General features: G+C 43.0%; 1 protein-coding gene across 8 annotated transcripts in view; it reads right to left on the reverse strand.

The window, feature by feature from the left end:
* The window catches only part of LHFPL3 (LHFPL tetraspan subfamily member 3), a 574983-nt gene that overhangs the window by 151223 nt on the left and 400998 nt on the right, over nt 1-22762 (reverse strand). The window contains exons 3-4 of one of the 8 annotated variants that reach the window (XR_006594135.1): nt 6811-6923; nt 2281-3707 (exon numbers count right to left, since the gene is read on the reverse strand). The exons of 3 other annotated variants lie outside the window; for them this stretch is intronic. Coding sequence is in view for 4 of the 5 variants with exons in the window: in XM_045052281.1 (XP_044908216.1) it covers nt 16097-16245 (149 nt within the window). In the remaining variant the exon portion in view is untranslated. Of the gene's footprint in view, nt 1-2280; nt 3708-6412; nt 6924-15301; nt 16246-20198; nt 20851-22762 lie in introns of those variants that run through there. 4 more of the 8 variants (XM_045052285.1, XM_045052281.1, XM_045052284.1 and 1 more) reach the window with 4 other exon arrangements.

The raw sequence follows: 22762 nt of genomic DNA on the forward strand, positions 1-22762 counted from the left end.
GTGCTGAATTATTGTTGACAAGCCCTGAGCTTAACATAAGGTACTTCCTATAGGAAATTAGATAACCGCAGAAGTGTTAACAAAGAGACTATTCTTGGCATAATCACATCTGTGGATTGTGGTCTTAGTAAACAGCACGTCTTCACGATGTTCCCCAGTGCCTGGCACCTCACCCTTTCCTCCTTCTTCCATCTTTAGTCAGACCACCCACCACACTGAAGGCCCACTTCCTTCCTTGGATCGGGGCAGACTGCAGGAAGGCTAGGTTAGCATCAGGTTACCTCATCAGTGGGTTGGGAGGCCAGCACGAGGTCACAAAGAGCATAGAATGTGAGTTGTCTGGTTAACCAATTATTAGTAAGGGACCTTAGGCAAAGTATAGAATCCCTTTAAACCTCAGATACTTGTCCAAAATGGAGTATTGATGCCTGCCATAGATATTTGTGAGACTTACAGGAGATAGTACAAAGCCCTTTTCAGCAGTTTCTGGCACACAGACCATGCATATTACATACTAGCTTCTTTAGGAAAGAGTCTTTATACCTGTAGGCTGAACCACGTTTTTGAAGCTATGCTTTTGGTAAATGGATCCTTGTCTTGAGGTCCTTGACTTGACTCTATGTCTCAATTCCCCATCATCTTCTTGATCTTGCTGAGACCTGTATCACCCTCTCCCTCTTCTCCCTCAACCCTTTGTCTCCTCTTTCGTAGTTAGTTCTATGGCTGGATATCTGTGACTCAGCTGCCTGCTTGCACAGATATCTGATATTTTTGAGATTCCTCACTGCATACGTTACCCTTTTGATGATCTTCATATCCTGGACCACCACTGCTTGCCTAGATACCACCACCTGCTGTTTGTCACGTTACTCTCTGGATGCCAAGTTCCATCTGCCTTTCTCTGGACTCTTGTAGGTGGGCGCTTACTTTCCCCCCTTGTTACCTGTGTTTCTTCTCTTCCCCTCCTGCTCCAGTGAATGATCTACTCTCAGGTCCTGGATCTTAACCCTGTTATGCCAGGCAGTGTTTTCATAAATAAAATAGAGCCTTCTAGGTTCTTGCTACTCCAAGTGTGATGCAATGGCATCATCTGAAGTTTCTTCAGAACCAGAATCTGTGTTTTAACAAGATCCCTAGTTGACTCACAGGCACAGGAGAGCTTGAGAAGCACTGAACTATAGCAAGGAAAGATGGCTAGGTTAGAAAATCTTTTGGTGGTGCCTGGCAAAATCTATTAACCTTCTTCCTCGTGATGTTCTAGAAACAAAACGCTGTTTCCTAAAGGAAAGGACTGCAGTATGGAATTCTATGTCTCTTCCTCCCGGGAATGGTTGAAGGATGAAGTCCATGCTTGGGAGAAGATGCAGATCGATGACAATTCTAGTAGGCTATTTATTTGAGAAAATTCACTCTAAGGCACTTCTACTTGCTTCTGACCCAAATCCAATGAAGGCATCCTGCATTTATGAACCATACCCCAGCCTTTCCCAAATCTACCTTCTTTGCTCCAGTTGTCCTGGAACCAGCATCCAAGCCCAGAGCAGAGCCCAGCGGTCATGGGGGAAACAGTGGGGGGAAAGCTTTGAGAAACTGCAGGTATTTTCGGTGACATGACCGAACGAGTGGCCCTTCCTCCTAATGTTTTTGGTCATAGTATGTCTTTGTGATATTGGGGGTATTAGAATGTTTACTCTTTTTCACTTATTCGGATACACCAACACCCCACTCTTTTTTCTCCTTAAAAACTCCCAGTGCTGGAAGGGTGAACTATGCTAAATTTAAAACTAAAAACCCAGTCACTCTATCTATATTCAGATAAGGAAAGAGGCTTAAATTAAAGCATTTATAAGTAAAGTGGAGAGACCTCATGGCCCCTCCAGCCTACCTGCCCCACGCTGCCTCCCTTTCATCTACTTCCCATCTGATGACAGGAGGAAACACGGCCTGGTGCCTTTTGCTGTTTGGAACGCACAGACGTTACTCAGATTTCAGATGCAGCTTCTAGTGAAGGGAACTCTTCCATTCTCAGCATGGGTATCACTGTGACCTGGTCCTGTCCAATCAGCACGCCCGGGATGCTGCCTTCTTGTGAAAATGATGGACCCCATGATACACAGAAGGCGATATGGCAGGGTTGGGGAGCTGGGGTAGAAGAGAGGGCTTAAAAGTCATTAAAAATAAACGAGAGGTATGGAAAAGGTCCTCTGTTGCAAGAATGGAAAGGGCTAGAGGTCAATGGCTAGAAAGATTGAAAGCACTCCTAAGCCACTTAGCGTAGCAAGCGGTTGGGGCAAGAGGTAACTAATTTCTTGCTTTTTGAGCACAGCAGTGGTGGTTAAAATAGAATTAAGTTAAATTTCAGACGCAGATAGGATTTTCTTTAAGTTTACTTATTTATTTTGAGAGAGAGAAGGAGAGTGCCCATGAACAGAGGAGGGGCAGAGATAGGGAGAGAGAGAATTCCAAGCAGGCTCCATGCTGCCAGCTCGGAGCCCAACGAGGGGCTCGAGCCCAGGAACCGTGAGAACATGACCTGTGCCGAAATCAAGAGTCGGACACTTAACTGACTGAGCTACCCAGGCGCCCCCTCAGATAGGATTTTTCTAAGCTGTGGCAAATGCACAGTGATAATCAGTTGCCTTCTAAAAATGCCACTGGGAAAATACTTGATAATGTAACTACATCTTCAATGAAAGATACTGTATGAATTTTTCAAAAGGAAGTAGTGATGACTTAGAAGTGTGTGTACTTTAGGGAAGACTCTACCCAATGTTTACATGGTATCAGACATCCACATGTATAATTTCCTCTTCTCTGCAGGAACTGAGTGAAGAGGTATTTGCTTCCCCACTTGCAACAAAGAACTTATGTTCAATGGTTAATTATAAATGAATAAAAATGTTCAGAATGAGGGGATCTATTCCTGTCTGTAGTATGTGGTAGTGAACTTCAGCTGTCTAAGGGAATAGCAACGTTTGGTTTCTGGTAGGACAGGGAAGCATCATTATTAGTTTAAGACAGACCTCTGTTAATGGCATCAAATCCAGTCTCCACGACAGAGGTTCTGAAAGTGTCATTCCTAGACCAGCAGCATCAACATCTTCTAGGAACTTGGAGGCCCCACCCTGACTTGCTGAATCTAAAACTTGGGGGGTGGGGCCTGGCAACCAATGTTTTGAAAAGACCTCCAGGTGATTTGGAAGCTCACAGGTTCAAAAGGCACTTGCTACCCGGTGATGCCTGGGAGGGAATGTGACAGAGTGGTAGGTAGTGCTAGGGCTCAGAGCCAAGGCCGAGTTCCTGCCCCACTCTGCCAGCATTTGCTGTGTGACCTTGGCAAGTCCTTGGCCTCCCTGAATATCGATGTTCTCTTCTACGAAATGAGGACCATTTTCCTCTCCTCACAGACCTGCTGTGGAGCAAACAAAGTGACCTGACTCCTTATTTGTACTGTAGTTTAGAAAACAAGGATGCTTTTCCACTTCTCTGCCTGAAGCTGGGTTCCTGCTGGGAAATCTAGCAAGTAAGGTTCATCAATATTTGTGGAAAATTAAGAGGATTTTCACGTGGACGTTCCTCAGGGCAAGTCAGATGTCTTGTATTAAGTGGGCTGTCTGCCGCTGAGGCCTTGGCTGTCCTCTACAGGAGCCACTGGCCATGTGTGGTCACTGAGCACTTGACATGTGGCTCATCTGAGTTGCGATGAGCTGCAGGTATAAAATATACATTAGATTTTTAAGACTTGGTGTGAAAAAAACCAAAATATAAAAATGTATAATTTTTTATATTGATTCCATGTTAAATTGAAAGTCCGGATAGATATAGTCATAAAATTAATAAAATTAACTTCACCTTTTAAAAAGTTAAAACGTGGTTACGAATGGCAAGATTCGTAGCCTCGCAAATTTCAAGTAAACACAATATTTAAAAAAAATTTTTTTTAATGTTTATTTTTGAGAGTGAGTGAGCAAGCAAATGAGCAGGGGAGGGGCAGAGAGAGAAGGAGACACAGAATCCAAAACGGGGTCTAGGCTCTGAGCTGTCAGCACAGAGCCGGACGTGGGGCTCGAACCTATGGACTGTGAGATCACGACCCGAGTTGAAGTCAGACGCTTAACCAACTGAGCCACCCAGGCGCCCCTCAAGTATGCAACACAGTATTATTGTCACTGGAAAAAAATGTGGCTACAAGAAGATGTAAATATGTGTTTCCCATGACATTTCTGTTGTGCAGCGGGCCTGCACTGTCCTCATGCCAGACCCAGGGAATGAGGGAAGAGCCTTCTGATAAAACCTGCTCGTTAGCTTCTTGGATACCAAACTTCTGATCTCTGTGAAATTTTTCCTCATTATCATCTGTGCAGCATTTCATAGCTGTAGAGGATTCCGTAAATTTTTTTTATCAGCTATTCCTTGTGACACAGCCTGGGAGGCAGGTCACTGAGAAATTATGAGACTCTTTATAATGATCATCATTCAAAGGCCAGTGGAGCCTCCCTCCCCCCGCAGACGCACACTCTCCCAAAGTGGGGACAGGAGAACTACAAAGCAGAGGCTGGCCTACAGTGCAAGTGTAGACAGAGCTAGCTCAAGTAACTTGGGCTTGTTAATAACGCCCACGCCCAAGGTAAGTTCACCGAGTGGCCCCGTCCCTTCTAACATCACCCCTCCCCCATCCCACCACGTTTTCTTACAGGCAGAACTTGGACACTCGCTTAACCCTTCAGACATTTTTAAAGCGTCAGTTTTCATGAGATGAGAGTTTCTTGAGCATCAGCCCACTCTATCCTCCTTTGCTTAACAAAAGACAACGGAAGGCAATTCCCTCAGATGTCTACTTGTCCTCGGTTCCATTTAAAAATCAGCTCAGGAAACCATCTGTCAATCAAGTATATTACCGAGAGAAACATTCACGGAATTACCTGAGTTGAGATGTTTCAAATGACAATTTCGTATTTGCACCTCTTAAATTATTCAAGACGACATAAGCCTGCTCTAATCTTTGAAAAAGACAGGAGGATTAAGGAAACTTGGCACTCTGGGTTTTACATGTTTAGTCTTATTTTGAGACCCCAACTCTTACAGGATACTGAGAGAACATTCTAATAACAGGAAGAAGCCATCGGTGTGAGTACCTAGGACAGATTATGTGCACCTGTTTTATAGCTTGTTTGGGTGCTATTTCTCCATGAAAAGCAAACAATGACAGGTGCAGCGGGCGAGGCGGTACAGACAAACGAATCTACGCCTGTAAAATTGCACATGCAATTCGTGTAATATCTGATCACTCTTTCATTTCAGATTTTTCATTTTAGTGGGGTGCAGAAAGTTCCTAGTTAAGTTCAAATAAGTATTGAGCACCTGCTGATGCCAGGCACTGAGAGTGCAGAACTGAGAGAAACACGGTCCCAGTTGCAGCTTGGACTAAAATAGAAATAAATGATAACCCCTCTACACATCCATGACTATTATTTTATTGATTTTCATGTATTGGGCTCTTCGCTTTCTTTTTTTTCTTGCTTGCAGGGGGCACCAGGCACTTGGCACAACATCCAATTTTTTAAGGCACATTTAAATTTGACAGCAGAGAAAGGGATATTCTACACAGAGCAAAAAGCCTTTAGAATCTGTCTTTGGTATAAATGCTTCTTTAAAGGTAAAACTATTGTGTTTATAATGTAGTATGAATATACATTTCTGGGACAAAGGGTTTATTTTTCTCTTAAAAGAAACTTGTGGATAATCCTGTTTCATTAGAAACTGATAGTTTTGTATTTAGATTTTATATACACCACTGCATTGGACTTTGTGCTGACAGCTCAGAGCCTGGAGCCTGCTTTGGATTCTGTGTCTCCCTCTCTCTCTGCCCCTCCCCCACTTGCCCTCTGTCTTTCAAAAATAAATAAAATGTTAAAAAAAATTGAGATTTTATATACACCAGATGGTAGCTGCTGATATTAGTATGAACAATAACATTAGGCTATGATAGTAAGTCTATCACACAATCAGGGCAATATACTGTTACTTAAAGGTTAGGAACAAACTTTATACAAACTTGCAATTTAACCTCAGTTCTTAAACATCTCTACCTTTGCTCTGGATTCAGGGAAGTTTTCCCTTTCTAAAAATATCCCAGGGCACTTGGGTGTCTCAGTAGGTTAAACATCCGACTCTTAATTTTGGCTCAGGTCATGATCCCACAATTGTGAGATTGAGCCCTACATCAGGCTTGAGCTGAGCACAGGGCTGCTCAAGATTCTCTCTCTTCCCCTCTCTCTGCCCCTCTCCTGCTAGAGTGCTTGAGCACATGCTCTCAAAAAAAAAAAAAAAATCCCCAAATAGCCCTGTTGATCCACTTGTCTGCTTCTTTAAGGACAGATCTCCACCCCCACCCCCACCCCGCACTTCCCACTTCCTGGCCCGTAGTAAGACCTATCCATCTTTAGCTACTAACTGACTGTATTAAAATGAATACTACACTGGTCACTAGGGCTTCTGCCAGAATGTGTGTGGGTATTTCCTGGGGTCAGAGTACGCTGGTCACTACTTCTGCTAGAATGTGGATGGGTATCTCCTGGTGACTGAGACAGACATTCTCAGGCCCACTTTTTACACTAGCTGAACAGTTTTCAGTTTTCCTGCTTTCCCAGCCAGGCTGTGTTCTCTCTCTCGTCACTCACAATAACGTGGCTCCCTGTGTGGATTGCATCAGTGGCTCCAATTCTTCACCCTTCTCTGCTCTCTGTCTTATAATTTGGCTGTGTCTTCCTCCTGTGGGTGAGGTATAACTCCACACCCAGGATGACTTACTTTGACCATTGGGATGTCAGCAGATGTGACACAGGAGAGGCTTCAGAAGTCTGTGTGTGGTTGAGCTGGGTTTCTCTGTGTCGCCGTCATCACTACAGGAAGGACATCCTAGCCTATTAGTTCCAGGAAGAGGATGAGAGACATGTGGAGCAGAAACATCCCATACAAATCGAATCCAGATACTCCGACCACCAGGTAATGCACAGACTTGTCAGGAATAATACGTGACGGTCTTAAGGCACTGATGGTTTACACACAACAGTAACCAAATGACATGTTCCCACTTTCTCATCACCCCACACCCCAGGTCCACCTCTTTTCTACTCCTTGGGCTTCTTTCCCACCTAACCTTAATCTGTCCTAGCACCTGGGGGAAAAAGTGGGACCTTCCATGGTTCTGGGAAAGAAGGACAGAAAATCAGGGGAGGAAACAGGGCAAAGGAGAGAAGACTAATGCCAACTGTGTGGTTCCCAAGGCGAAAGATGGAAAACTTAAACGTCACCATGCCCATCCTGTTCCTACCTCAATTCTCCCATCTCCTTTCTCTCCCAAGCCCTATTTCCTGCCCTTAATTTTTTATGTTCCCACAACCAGTCCTTGCAATAAGGCTGGAGTTCTACTATAATTATTGCTAACATTTATCGAGTACTCACTATATATATTAAGCACTGAGCTAAGTACATTACTTGGATTACATCTTGTAGACCTGCTGTAAGATAGATAATACGATCTACATCTTACACAGAAGAAGCTTAAGAGAATCCAATGATTTGCCCAAGAGCCACAGCTAGTAAGTGGTGGAGCTGAGATTATCACCCTGGCAGCCCACATTCTCTACCTCTGCACCACTGCCTCTTCTCCGTGAATCTCCTCATCCCCATTTCCCACTGTCATTCTGCTTCCTCATCCACAGGCAACCATTAATATATATTGTCTTAAAAAATTTTTTTTAAATGTTTATTGATTTTTGAGAGACAGAGAGAGACAGAGTGCCAGCAGGGAGGGGCAGAGAGGGAGGGGAGGGGGGAGGGGAGGGAGGGGGAGAGAGAGAGAGAGAGCCAGTGAGCAAGTGAGCATGAGCGGGGGAGGGGCAGAGAGAGAGGGAGACACAGAATCCAAAGCAGGCTCCAGGCACTGAGCTGTCAGCACAGAGCCCGATGTGGGGCTCGAACCTACCAACCATGAGATCATGACCTGAGCCAAAGTCAGATGCTTAACCAACTGAGCCACCCAGGCACCCAACTTTTTTTTTTTAAAGTAAGCTCTGCACCCAGTGTGGGCGTGAACTCACAAACTTGAGATCAGGAGTCCATGCTCTACCAACTGAGCCAGCCAGGTGCCATTAACGTATACATTTTTATTCAAATACGTTTTTGCACAATGCAGATGGTTGTTTGGTTTGCACTAATTTTAACCTACATTAATGATAATTTATTACCTATCTTATTCTGTTCCCTTTTTTTTCACCAGGCATCCTGTTTTTAAGATCCACCCATGTTGCTATGTGTTCAATCTAATCTGTTGTCTCTGACCTGCCACATAATAGTAAGGTTCTCACTCACCCCAAATTATTTAAAATTTTTCTTTCTTATTTTAGAGAGATAAAGTGTTCACACAAGCAGAGGAAGAGGGCAGAAGGAGAGAGAGTGAGAATTCCAAGCAGCCTCCCTGTCCAGTGCAGAGCCCCACATGGGGCTCAACCCCACAAACTGTGAGATCATGGTCTGAGCTGAAATGAAGAGTTGGACACTCAACCGACTGAGCCATCCAGGTGCCCCTGAAATTATTTCTTCAGCCTCTGTAATGATCACTCAGATTTTCTGCAACTCCCCACCATGAATAACAGTTTAGTAAGCATCCTCATGCACAGTCCCTAAAGCTCTAGTGACAAATTCCTGGATATAAATTCCCGAGCATAACTATTAGGTCACAGGATATGCTTAACAATTGGACTAGACTGCTCTTTAGAACAATTGATTCAGTCTACGCTCCCGCTAGCAATGCACAGAGGCAAATCCCCCCGTTATCTTGTCTAAATTCCGTGAGCCTACAAGGTGTAAGTTGACAACTCATTGCTGTTTTAATTTACATTTTTCTAATTACCAATGATTTGGGACATTCTTCAAATGCTAGTTCTGTTTTTGAGTTTCCTCTTCTACAAGCTGTCTATTCATTATCTTTGCTCATTTTGTAAATGATTTTAATTTTTTTCCTATTAATTTGGAGGGCTTCCTTGCTTATTCTAGATACTTGTCTGCTTGAAACATTCCAGACAACTTCTCCCAATCTGTCACTTAGTCTTTGTCCTTGTTGTCCTTCATGAACAGTAGTCCTATTTTGATGTAATTCAATTAATACATATATTTTTTGCCTTATGGTTTGTGCCTTTGAAGTTTTATTTGAAAATCCTACCACACGTCCAGTTCTCAAAGACTTTTATTTTTATTTTATTTTAATTTTTTGAAAGAGAGCACGCTTGAGAAAGAGCTCTTATACATGCATATGGGGGGATGGCAGAGGAGAGAGAGAATCTTAAGCAGGCTCTACACCCACACAGAGCCCAACATGGGGCTCAATCCCATGAACTGTGTGATCGAGACCTGGGCTCAAATCAAGAGTCGGACGCTTAACCAACTGAACCACCTAGACACCCCTCAAAGATTTTTTAAAAAATATTTACTTTATGGGTTTACATTTCCCTTGCTTCCTTTTAAAATTTGATGGTTAAAATACCCTCAGTCATACCTATGAATGAAATAAGCTTTGAAGGGCAGGTCCAAGAATTTGATTGCTGTGTACATCAATTCTTTCTGTGAAAAAATATGTGATCTGAGTTCCAAAACACCAATCTAGAAGTAAACTTTTGGAATAGAGCCTATTTACACATGGAAGATTGCCAGGATATATATGAAAAGGGACTCTAAAGCAAGGATGCTGGTCTGGCTATGGTCATTGGCCTCTGTTTCATTGCATTATAATACCTGTTAGTATGATTATAAATGACTTAGAGCAGCATTGCTTAAAGTGTGGTCCTCATATCAACTGCATCATATGTACTTGAATGTATCTATTAAAAGTAAAGATTCCAACTGTCAAAGCCCAGAGAGTGTATAACACAAAGAGTGAACACTCAACTATGGACTTTGGTGTCGATGTTGGTTCATCGATTGTAACAAATGGACCACAATGACGTGGGAGGTTGTTGGCAGGGGAGGCTGTGTGTATGGGGTAGGGTATGTGAGAACTCTGTACTTTCTCTCAATTTTGCTATAAACCTAAAACTGCGGGGTTTTTTTAAGTTAATTAATAAAAGATTCCAGATGCCAGAATTTCATTTCATTTAAAATAAGCATCCCAGGGGCACCTGGGTGGCTCAGTTGGTTAAGCATCTGACTTTGACTCAGGTCATGATCTCACAGTTTGTGAGTTTGAGCCCCAGGTCAGGTTCTGGGCGGACAGCTCGGAGCCTGCTTTGGATTCTGTCTCCCTCTCTTTCTGCCCCTCCCTCACTTGCACGCTCTCTATCTCTCAAAAATAAATAAACATTAAACAAAATTTAAAATAAGCATCCCAGGTAAATATTGTACTCATTGAAGTCTGACAGCTACTATCTGAGAATTATTATTATTTGAATTATAATAACAATGATAGAGCTTGCTATAGGTGTTACCTAATATGTGTGAATGAGCTGGTGACGGAAGGGGTCACCTCACAGAGGGCAGGAGACACAGCCAGGGAGAAATGGGTTTTTGAATAATGAGGAAAGAGTCCCTCACAATTTATTTTAACTTCAAATAAAAACTTTATTGCTTATGCTTGTTTTATATGTGGATATTATTTGCCATGTTTATGATGAGGGAAATAAAGATGAGTTCTGACCCAAACACAGGGACCTGCTAACCCAGTGGCACTAAATATTCATAGCTCTGTGAAAGAACTAAAGTGATCACATTCTCCTACATTCAGGGGATTCTCTTTATTGCTTCTTCTGCCAGGGTGGGATCCCTTCCCTCCATCACTTCTGAAAAACACCTCTCACAGACATGTTGAAGGCATTGGGTTTGTCCTTCAACTGTCCAGCAATGTAGCCATGGAATAATTCTTAGCCAGGTTGAAAATAGGTAACATTGTAAGGAGCAAGTGACATTTCCATCAGGGAGCCACGGGCTCTCACTGGTGACTGTCACTGAATTTATACAGCCAGCTCTACAGTGTGAGCTCTCTGGGCAGCAAATATTAGGGAATAAGCTCCCCACCCAACTCATCCCAAGATAGAGGCATATGTAGGAAGGTTACAAACAAAACAAAAGCCCCAACCAACCCACTGAGTAACCCTCATCAGTCTTATTAAAAGCATTCACAAAGCTATCAGATGAAAAATTCAAATTTTGGCACATGGAGGAAGCAATCTCTAGATCTTAACAAGGCCTTGATTATGCCAACACCGAGTTGCAGGAACAAAGGGCAGGGAAAGGTGGTTAGGGCACGTGCTTTCACTGCATGAACATGGGATAGAATACGCACTATATATGTTTGTCAAGTAAACTCAAAGCTCTGAAAACCACCACAGTTGACATGTGTCAGAGATTGTGACAGTTTACATGCATTATCTTATTTTCACAAAATCTCTACAAGGCAGTTGCTATTAATGTCTTTACAGTGGGGACACCGAGGTTTAGAGGTTTGCCCAAGTTCACAGAGCTCGTAGGCGGCACAAATAAATTTCTCAGGGCTAGAAGAGGGCTCTATCTCCAAAACAGGCAGCAGTGGAACTAAATCAGATGATGATTTAGCCTATTACAGAATGGGACTGGATTACTGTCTTGGGTTACCTGCTGATTTCTAATGATAATAATTCAAACTTTACCTTCCCTTTCTGGGCCTTGCTTCTTTATCTGTAAAAGCCGGGTGTTGGATGAACCCATTGGTCCTTAACCTCAGCTATGTGTTAGAACTTCCTAAGCAGTTTTCACACCTGGACCCACCTCATGCCAAATGAACTAGAATCTCTGGGGTGGGACCCAAGCACTTGTGAATTCTTCAAATCTCACTAGATGATCATACAGAACCAGATTTCTGGCTCTAAATGTCCTCACTCTGTGATTGTTGTTCAACGTTCCTTTAACTTGATCGCCAACAGATATCTCCAACAGGTCATTATCACCCAACATCTGAAGAGTGATAAAGTCTACCATTAAGCTGACAAACAAAAATAAAACATCAAAACAGTTGCTTCCGGTCATGGGATGAATGTCATGGGCATAAAAGGCACAGCATTGGGAATATAGGCAATGGTATAGTCAATGGCATATACAGTGACGGTCATTACACTTGTGGTGAGCACAGCATAATGTATGGACATGTCAAATCACTATGCTGTACACCTGAAACTAACATGACATTGTGTGTCAACTGTACTCAAATTAAAATAAATTCATAAGAGGCGCACCTGGGTGGCTCAGTTGATTAAGCATCTGACTCTTGGTTTCAGCTCAGGTCATTATCTCATGATTCATGAGTTCGAGCCCCACATTGGGCTCTGTGCTGACCATGCAGAGCCTGCTTGAGATTCTCGCCCTCTCTCTCTGCCCTTCCCCTGCTTGTGTTCTCTCTCGCAAAATGGATAAATATTTTTAAAAAATTCATAAGAATAACAATAGCCAGAAACAGGAAAAAAAAACCAGTTGCTTATGGTTTTAGAAGATTTTCCTAAAAAAGGGGACTTTAAGACAACTTCATCGATCTACACCTGATCTTTGGGGCTCCCCTGCCGAGAGCAGGAAAGGTTTTTTTTCCTTTTCTTCTGTGTGGGTGAATTACAAACAAAGCTCCCAGAGAGCTCCCAAACCATTGCATTTCTACTACCTGAACCATCAGAGAACATCTGGTTCATTGTACACATTGGCACCAAATAGCCAGCCTCTGGGGAAGAACTATCAGGCCAACAGATGGAGCTGGCTCATGTGACTTCTGGGCTTGTCACCTTCTCTGGGAAAAGGGAGAGCTCTTTCAGATTCCCTCTGGAGAAGCTGCCCCTTATGAGGGCTCTCCTTCAGTGAGTGTTGCAGACTCACCTGCCACCATGATGGGCAGTCTCCAGCTGCCCTTGCCTGTGCTTTTCGCCAGCCCGTCAGGTGGCTCTGTCAGAACACGTCGGGGTGGCTAACACTAACACCACCACTGCTTTTCTCCCTGGTTGAATTCTGCCCTCCAGATCTCTTGACAACATTGTCACTCTCATCTTGTGGACTTTGACAGCATATGAACTTGCAGACAGCATTACTTGCCAGAATTCCCATTTCACCTCCTGATTATTCCAGGTGCACCATCAAAGGTGACATGGTCAAGTTGAGTTAGGGAGATGATATCTTCTCGGGCCAAACTGATTTTCTCCCCGTTAAATGCGAGGCCCAGATCACGTGTGCAGCCAAGCAGGAAGAAAACGTCAGTGAAATGCATAAATACAGCACTTGCCAAGGACCAGCTGGCTGACAGACTGTAAAGACGTAGTTCAAGAGTGATGATGTTAGCCGTTATGAGTGACCTTTCCCCCAAAGCCATTTCTGGAGTTTAGATTTTAAATAGGCTGCTCTAAAATTTATGCTTTAGCGAGAAGAGATCTCTCCCATCTTTCTTGTCCCTGCTTCACCTCGATCACATTTTTCATTTCTTCATCGTTGTTCATTTCTTCATAGTTGTTTTCATTTCTTCAAAGTTGTCCTCCTTTGTTTATTTAATACTAGTAGCCTCGCTGATGTTTTCCACAGCTGAGTTTTCTGAGCCTCTCCGTGGGTGAAGCCTTGTATGTCAAACCGTCCTTGGGAAATGGTTTCTGTTTATTACCGCATCATCTCTCACTGGTGCCGGAGTGAGTCGGCTGTCAGGCAGGGGCTCGCACTCATTTCTGCACAGGTGGCACCGACAACGCGAAGCCACGGATATCAGAACGGATTGGGCCTCAGAAACATAACCTCGTACCTAACGCTAAGTGTCCTCCTCAAAGAGACTTAGGGCAAAGCCTCTGCCACTCATTTCTGAGCTCCCGGTGTCCATCACTTGGCTTGACATGCATGAGGCACGCCATACATGCCATAGTGAGTTGAATGCCGTAGTTTTGGCCATGACTTGGCACACAGTAAATGCACAGGACGTTTTTGTGGCTGTTGAAATAAGGCTGAAAGAGGTGCAGTAATTTGCCTGAAGCGGCAGTTATAATATGTCATTCTAACATACTGCTACTCCTTGTTTCTTTTAAAATAGGTATCTGTGTATAATGTGTAGACAAATTTATTTCCTTTGCAATCAATGAAGGGACAGATTCCTTCAAGTACAGAAGATATGTGAAGTGGGGACTTTTGAAGTTTATTTATTTATTTTGAAAGAGTGCACGCAAGTGGGGGAGGGGCAGAGAGTGAGAATCCCAAGCAGGTTCTGCACGGTCGGCACAGAGGCCAATGCAGGGCTCGAACTCAGGAACTGCGCGAGATCATGACCTGAGCTGAAGTCAGACACTTAACTGACTGAGCCACCCAGGTGCCCAAGTTGGGGGCATTCTTAAACATTTACACATTTTGTCATCAAACTGAATCAATGAAAATAAGAAGTGCTGAAATTAAGCACTTACTATGTCCCAGGATCTCGGATACCAGAGATAACAGATAAATAAGACATAGCCCTTGTTCTTAAGACTTAGAATTAAAAAAATGAAATTTGTATGGTTTGGGCAGTTATATTTTGTGGAGCATTACAGAGGCAACATCTATTCTGCAAGTAGTCTCAACACGTATTTACCTCAGCAGAGTTTTGCTTGGTGCCGTGTTCTTACTCACTCCACCAGATGTTAAGAACAACTATGTTTCTCCTTTATGAGGGACAAGTGACAGGTTACATTTTCACTGTGTTCTTTGACCTTACAATGGCATCACTGAACATGTAGCAAGAATATAAATGTCCACTCTGCTAAAAAATTGTTATGTACCTTAAAAAACAAATCTGAGTAGGGAGGCTGAGGCCCAAGGAAATTCAACTAGAATTATGTCAAGACCACTAACGTTTCACTTGGTACCTGTTCTTCTCCGGTAGGGCATATGGAAAAGAACCAGATGCTTCAGGATGGATAGGAATAGAGGGGTTCAAGGTTGGGAAACTACAAAAACAAGAAGAAGAGAAACTACTTTTAGTATATTTATGCTGGAGAAAAAATTTTCAGAAGTATATTTGTGGTTTACAAGTATAGATCAACAGATTCTAAGCAACAGGTTTGAGGGGAGCCTGGATGGCTCAGTTCAGTGAGCAACTCTTGACTTCTGCTCAGTTCATGATTTCACAGTTTGTGAGTTCCAGCCTCACATTGGGCTCTGCGCTGATGGTGCAGAGCGTGCTTGGGATTCTCTCCCTCTTCTCCCCTCCCCTGCTCATGCTCTCACTATCAAAATAAATACTCAAAAAAAAAAAAAAAAAAACCCACAACAGATTTGCCCTGAAATAAAACCAGTTTACTTTAAAAAGTCTGTATTACATGTTAAAATAAAAACAGATTTAGAGATAATTGATCACTAATTAACTTCAAATGCTGAGGTGCCTATTGAACCTATCCAGAGTATATAGATCTGAAATTAGACCCAGTCTTATAGAAAAAAAAGAAATTTGCCACAGATCTGTAATTTAGAAAAAAAAATACGATCCTTAAACCTGGGCTATGTCTCTGAAGGTCACGATTCTCTGTGTTTTCAACTCTCATAATGTTACTGTTAAAAGGGAGGAGGCAAGGGGTGGAAGGGTGAAGCTGATAAGTTTTGACTTAATTATAAGACTTCATTTAAAGTTATGCCAGAACATTGAAAATTTATTGGGAAGGTTAAATCTTGGGCACCATGGCTCTGTTATATAACAGAGTCATTTTTCTATTGTATATTTTTTTCTATTCCTCCCCCTACCACCTTTCTTCTAATATTTACCCAGAGATCCTTTCTCAGGGACTGAAAAGATCATTATAACATTACAATTATTTTGGCTACCCGAGTATAGTGGATAATAACAAAGCATGTGACCGCCATTCAAAGTCAGCATTACCTGTGGCCTCCAATTCATAAACTAATTCTGCTTACAAGTCCACTAATTGGGGAAGGCTGGGAGGAAGATGCTGATTTTGAGGGTATCATCTGAGGTTAGGTACTGAGCAAAGAGAGAGCTCCCTCTTCGAGCACACCATGATACATTTATGACCTCAGTGTGTGCTTGTTGAATGGACTAGAGTCAATCTCATAAGCTCAGATGTTCTCCAAGTTACCACCAGGCATGGAGGGTAAACCGAAGGAGACAATCTCCAGCAACATATCCATGAGTGACTCCTGTAGAAGTCTCTTCCTTCCACCACACTTCCGGATGTCTTCTCTCTCTTCTTCCCACCGGGGGTGGCACTCTGCCCTGGAGCCCTGGGTGGGTAGTGGACAGCAGTGACAACACAAGATGCCCAACAAGACATGGGGAACTATGCCCTTTGGCAAATGTGTAACGTTAGCCATTACAGACATGTTAACTCTAAAGAAGTCAGTAGCTTAAAGTATAAGAGGGAATACCAATGGGTAGCATTACAAGGGGGTGTATTTCAACCTAACCAAAACCAAAACTCTCTGAGGTTAAGATCTGTGCGACAATGGGGTGCCTGGGTGGCTCAGTCGGTTGAGCGTCCGACTTCGGCTCAGGTCATGATCTCACGGTCCGTGAGTTCGAGCCCCGCGTCGGGCTCTGTGCTGACAGCTCAGAGCCTGGAGCCTGTTTCAGATTCTGTGTCTCCCTCTCTCTCTGCCTCTGCCCTGCTCATGCTCTGTCTCTGTCTCAAAAATAAATAAAACTATAAAAAAAAAAAAGAAAAAAAAAGATCTGTGCAACAATGGAATGACCTTCTCATGAAAGAGAAAGATCAGAATAGACTCATTCTTTCATTCAATCATTTACTCATGCAATGCATAATTATTGAGTGCCCACATATGCCAGGCATTATTCTAGGTACCAGGGTTACAGCTGTGAACGAAAGAGACAAAAAGCTCTGGTGGAACTTTTCTGGAGGACGACGATTAACAACAAAAAAAAGAGGTAAACTACTTAGCGGGTTAGCTGAAGTACACGGGTATGTGAAACTCTAGAGAGGTTGGCCAGGAAGAAGGTGATATTTGGGTAAAACCTGAAGGAGATGAGGAAGCAAACTATATGGTTTGGAGGAAGAACATCTCAGGCAGACAGGACACCAAACACAAGAGGCCCTGAGATGGGACTGCCCCTGGTGTGTTTGAGAAATAGTAAGGAAGCCAGTGCGTCCAGAGCACAGGAAATGAGGGAAAAAAACAGGGAGGAGGTCAGAGCGCAAAGACGGAGGCAGCTGTGCATGGTCTTGTAGGCGGTACTCAAGGACTCTGGCTCTCACTCTGAGTCAGGTCATGTAGTCACTGGAGGGTGTGCAGCTGAGGAATGGCATGGTTGGACTTACCCTTTAACAGGATCACATGGGTGCTCTGCTGAGATCAGACCGAAAGGGGGCACAGCTGGAATCAGTGAAACCGTGTAGGGGTGTCTTGCAATGATGGCCTGAACCTGGATGGCAGCCACGAGGAGGCTGAGAAGTCGGTGGACTCTGGCTATATTTTGCAGGTAAAGCAGACATGAGTTTTGGATGGGCTAAACGGCAGTTGTGAGAGAAAGAAAGGGGTCCAGAATGATCGAAGTTTTGGCCTGAGCAGATGGAAGGATAAAGCTGCCATTAACTGAGATGAGGAGGACTGTGCAAGGTGGCAGCTTTGTGGGAAAGAAACGTCAGGAGCTCAGCAGGCCCCACGCTGTCAGCGCAGATCCCAACGTGGGGCTCGATCCCACAACGCTGGGGTCAGGACCTGAGCTGAAATCAAGAGTCGGACACTCAACCTACTGAGCCACCCAGGTGCCCTATGAGGATCAGTTTCAAACCTTGTGGTGCTAATTAGATATTGAGAAAGGGTATCAAGTAGGCAACAGGGCATAGGAGACCAGACTTCATTGGAGGTGGAGGTATTTAACCTTGGGGTGTCATTAGTGTGCAGAGGTTTCTGAGAGCCACGGTGCCCAAGGAGATAATCTACAAAACAAGTGCAGGTGGAAAGAAGGCAGAAATAGGGAGGAGGCAGCATAGGAGGCTCCACAGAAAGAGCCCAGAGAGGGAGAAGGGAATCTGGGCAAGGGCAGCTCCTGGGAGCCAATGAAGGAGTTCCAGGATGGCTCACTGCAGTCAACTGTGAAAAGGCAATGTAAGAATTGAAAACGGACTGTGAAATTTAGCACCTGGGAGTGACCTTCATAAGACAGTGGCAGGAAAATGCTGGGGGTGAAAACCTGAATGGAGTGAGTTTATGAGAGAGTGGGAGGAAACAGGAGCAGCAAGGACTTAGAACAACTCTGGGAGGGCCTCCGAGGTCTGCACCAACTGTCAGATTAACGAGCCCCTCTGCAAAAGTGCCAGCATACAGGCAGTTTTAGAGACATATTCTGAAATGCTTTAATGACTGTGTTTGTTCAACACTAACCCCACTGGGAAAGAGATCGTTCACTGTGACCTTATTAAAGATTTAATTCAAAGCACTCGGTGCTTTTTGCCACGGCTTCCTGATCTTCCTCTCTGGGTTTTCATAAAGTTACACAATCAAGTAAGAGGATCAGTTTTAGAGATATGTGCTTTTTTTTTTTGAGAAAGAGAGCACACACAACCTGAGCAATAAACAGGCACAGAGAGGGAGAATCCCAAGCAGGCCTCACGCTGTCAGCACAGAACCTGAATGTGGGGCTTGATCCCACAACCTCGGGGTCATGACCTGAGCTGAAATCAAAAGTCGGACACTCAACCGGCTGAGCCACCCAGGTGCCCCAAGAGGATCAGTTTCAAAGACTACTTCTCATTTTTGCAACTAAACAACAGGCTACCCAACGATCAGTGGGTCAAAGAAGAAATCAAAAGAGGAATGAAAAAAATACCTTACAACAATGAAAATGGGAATACAGGAAGAGTCTATTCTCAAGTATATTAGATTCTTGATTAAGTGACATCATCTAAAAGCTACCAAGTGAAAATAAGACTAAACTCTTTAGTTGTACAGGGCTCATTGGTCAAGTTGAAAGCAACAGAATCGGCATATTTTAAGAAATTATCCCAACATCTTGTATGGCAGAAAAAACTTGAAAGTTTGAGTAAAACGACTGTGTTTGAGCCCTGGATTCATTCCTTCACAGCCATGAAAATTTAGACAAAATGTTTAACTTTTCTGAGCCGCAGTGTCTGATGTGTAGAGTAGAATGATGATAGCTTTCTCACAGCATTACTGCAAAGATCAAATATCATATGGGAAAAATGATTAGTAACTAGTAAAGCTTATCTAGATATTGATTATAAACTGCTTTCATACACATGCTTTCATTGGACTCTCTCAACCCTATGCAGGAGGCAGACCTGGGTAGTATCCTTCTCATTTTAGAAAAGGGGAAACTGAGGCTCTGGGATGTTAGGGACTTCCTTAAAGCCATAATGACTCTTGTGTGCTGGAGTTGAGACCAGAAACAAAGTTTTCCTCTCTGATCCGGGGCTCTGTCCACTGTCGAGGTGTCCACATGGACGCCACATAACATGGTAATTAGTGAGGTCAGCAGGCTCCTGTGCCCCGGACCAGAATTTCTAAACCTGACTCCTTCCACTTGGTGGTGTGAATGATGGGGCCATGACAGTGCTGTTCAGGGCAGCCTAGAGCTCCTTCCCGTTGACCTCATCTTTCCCTTCTCTTACTCTTCTGTTGTTAACAAGTTCCTAAGAGCCATTAGTGTATTCACTGCTCTGAGGGCACGAGCTCTTACTGCCCTTAGAGCAACTTCAAGGAACATTTCTGAAAGTGTCTCCAGAATCAGAGCTGGAAGAAACCTCCGGTGCCATTTAGACAAGCCCTCACTGCATAGGTGAGAAAGTTTAATTCTGCAACTATCAAGATCTGGGGGCAGGGCGCTCAGGTAACGTGAGAGCCCACACTGGCTCCAGGCAGTGCACACTCTCCTCACTCCCCCACGCTGCCACTCACAGTGGGGCTGTGGCATGGCATGCCATGGCACCTTAAATCAAAATACCAAAGGGCTTCTCAATTAGTTACTTGAGTAAAATGAATTTAACTCCACCTATTATAGCATTAAAAAGAGCTTAAGCCACTTAATAAATGGTAGCTAGAGTCACCTCTTAATGGATAATCATATTTTCTCATTTGCAGTGTAAGTGCTAGAAGACAGAATGACTTTAAAACTGTTCATGAGAGGACTCAATTATCTGATAAGCAATTCCAAAGACCATACACACAAACTCTGAAACATGGCTCTTTATGAACGGCATCTCACAAGGAACGAGCTATTTGTGGCACGGGAGTTCTAGAAAATGTAATTATTTATCCTTTCACAATTAATGAAAGAAATTGGAAATGAAGCTTTCATTTCAAATCCTTTTTATCTGGATGAAACTTTAATTTTACATAATTAAATTGACTTCACAGTTCAGTGTGTTAAAATACGCAATTAGGCGGCATATCAAGGTGAAATGCTTCCTGTTGTTGGCTCATTTAGAAATCATGCTGTCGAGCTCCCAAACAACAACGAACACCTGCCCACCTGCCCTTATCCCCAGAGCCGGGGATGGCAAACAGCCTGCGGGGCTGGCTTCTCAAATTCACAGTCGAATTTTCTTGTAAGTGCCAACTCCTGCAGAAGTTAGTTACGTATTTAAAATAGTTTTTGCTTCTGTTTTTCAGTGGAGTTTTTTGTTTTTTTGATTTTTTTTTTCCATGAGAAAATATTGTGGGACTTTGATGATGCAACATAGATGATTCACTTTCTCTCTCAGAGAAGCTCCTGCTGAGGTAACCCTTGGATTCTTCAAAGTTGCTGGTTGAAATTCCGTGGAAACTCCCTTATTCCAATCTTGCCATTTTACAATGTGGCAAACTTCAGCTGAGACCACTTTCAAATTATTGTTGCATTCCTGGAAAAGGCTTAAGAAATATTTGTAGGTGGTACTGAAGGGTGACATATACTCTAATGGGATTGGGGTGAGTTCCCTGGAAAGTTAATTAATTAGAGAGAGCGAGCAGGAGCAGGGGAGAGGAGAAGAGGAGAGAGAATCTTAAGCAGGTTCCACACTTAGTGCAGAGCCTGATGCGGGGCTCAATCCCATGACCCTGGGATCAGGACCTGAGGTGAAATCAAGAGTAGGACACTCAACCGCCTGAGCCACCCAGGCACTCCTGGACATTTATTTTAGGAGGCGGTGGTTTATCGAGGTAGAAAGCTCACCTATGTACCTTCCCCTTGTTTTCCCTTTGAACAGTACTTTGTGATGGTTAATTTATGGCTCAGTAGTGTCCTATATTCCCTTAAGGAATCTGTGAATGGAACACAGTTCAACAATTAGAATGGAGTTCTCTTCCCTTTTTTGATATAGTCTACAATTTACATAACAGTGATTCTTGTTTTATCCATTGGGGAGGTTGTTAGGAAGGATTCATGGATCTAAACAATATCCTTACTGTAGCAATACATGGAAAACCTGGACCCCTTTTGTGGCTTTTCCAGATAAACACAGAAGCGTGTTGCTACATTCATTATAAAAGCCACAAAAAGAAGATGATCCTATCATGAGACTGGCCAGGACAAACTTGTTTAAAATGGGGCATATGCTCCTCTTGTAGGTTTATCCTCTGTATAGTACTCTTGCTACTTATTATAGGATGTAGGTTGTTAGAATGATCAGCAGACCATGAAACTGGAAGAAGACTGTAAAATGTATTAGTGTGTAGAGTAATATAATGTATATCAGAACATATGAATGCTTTATTCTTTTGAGCCAAGACTTGAGATATGGTATTGTCTGCTTTTAGGATACCACAAGCCATTAGGGAATTAGTAAATTCTTCTAAAATTCTGTGAGCTTGACTGGCCTCTGTCTCTTTGCATTGCCCTGGAATCCAAAGGAGGACTCAACTACCAAAGGACAGAGGAAGAATAGTGAAAACATAGTTTTAGTAAGTGAAAAGGTATATTAATGTAGCCATGCAAATTGTAAAAGCACTTATTCAAATATAATTTCATATTTACAAATTATTCTCATCAGATCTCTCCTCCATTAAGATTTATAGAAAGTAACACTGATGGTATTTAGTTTTGCTTATTGCATACACTAGAAAGTAAACTACTGTTTAGTGAAATTGTTTATATGCACACATACACAATCATCGGCTGGTCTCCCCAAGTCTGCAAGTTTCAACACTGAATACGTGTTTAAATAATACGAAACAATAAAAGCTATTTTGCACAGCAACCATAAATCTTTTACCATTTCTAAGAAACATGCAGGTCTGATTACATTTTCTGTAATCTGAGTTTGATTTTATACAGATCCTATCATATGAGAATCTGAAATGTCTACACAGTAGAGCTGTTGATACATTCTCAGGATTCAGATAAAAGAATTCTGATTGTGTGTAAGAAAGTGGTACAACTGACACGTTTCTCAGTATGGCCCGATGCTCTCGGCTACTTTACTGGATCAGATTTCATGCAGAGGAACTGCTACTGATCTGGGTCCTTCAGAACCAGATGGAAGGAACTATGGACACAGGTAAATGTGATACAAGCAAATGAAGATAATGCACACAGAACAATCATGCACAGAGACTCCCTAAACCTTATACTGGCCTCTTTTGACTTCCTTCTCCATCAACACTTACCAAGGCGTTGGAGTGGAAAAGATGCCTTTTAAAAATGAAAACCTAGACAGAAGGGATCAGATATCAACATGGAACCAATTCCAGTGAAAGAAAAGACCCACTTTGAAAACTGTTGAGAGTTACCCTCTAATCCTAGCTGTTACCTTCCGAAGCATGAATTCAGAATTGTCACTCATTT

This window comes from Felis catus, chromosome A2, assembly GCF_018350175.1.
Source record: "Felis catus isolate Fca126 chromosome A2, F.catus_Fca126_mat1.0, whole genome shotgun sequence".
NCBI lineage: Eukaryota > Metazoa > Chordata > Mammalia > Carnivora > Felidae > Felis > Felis catus.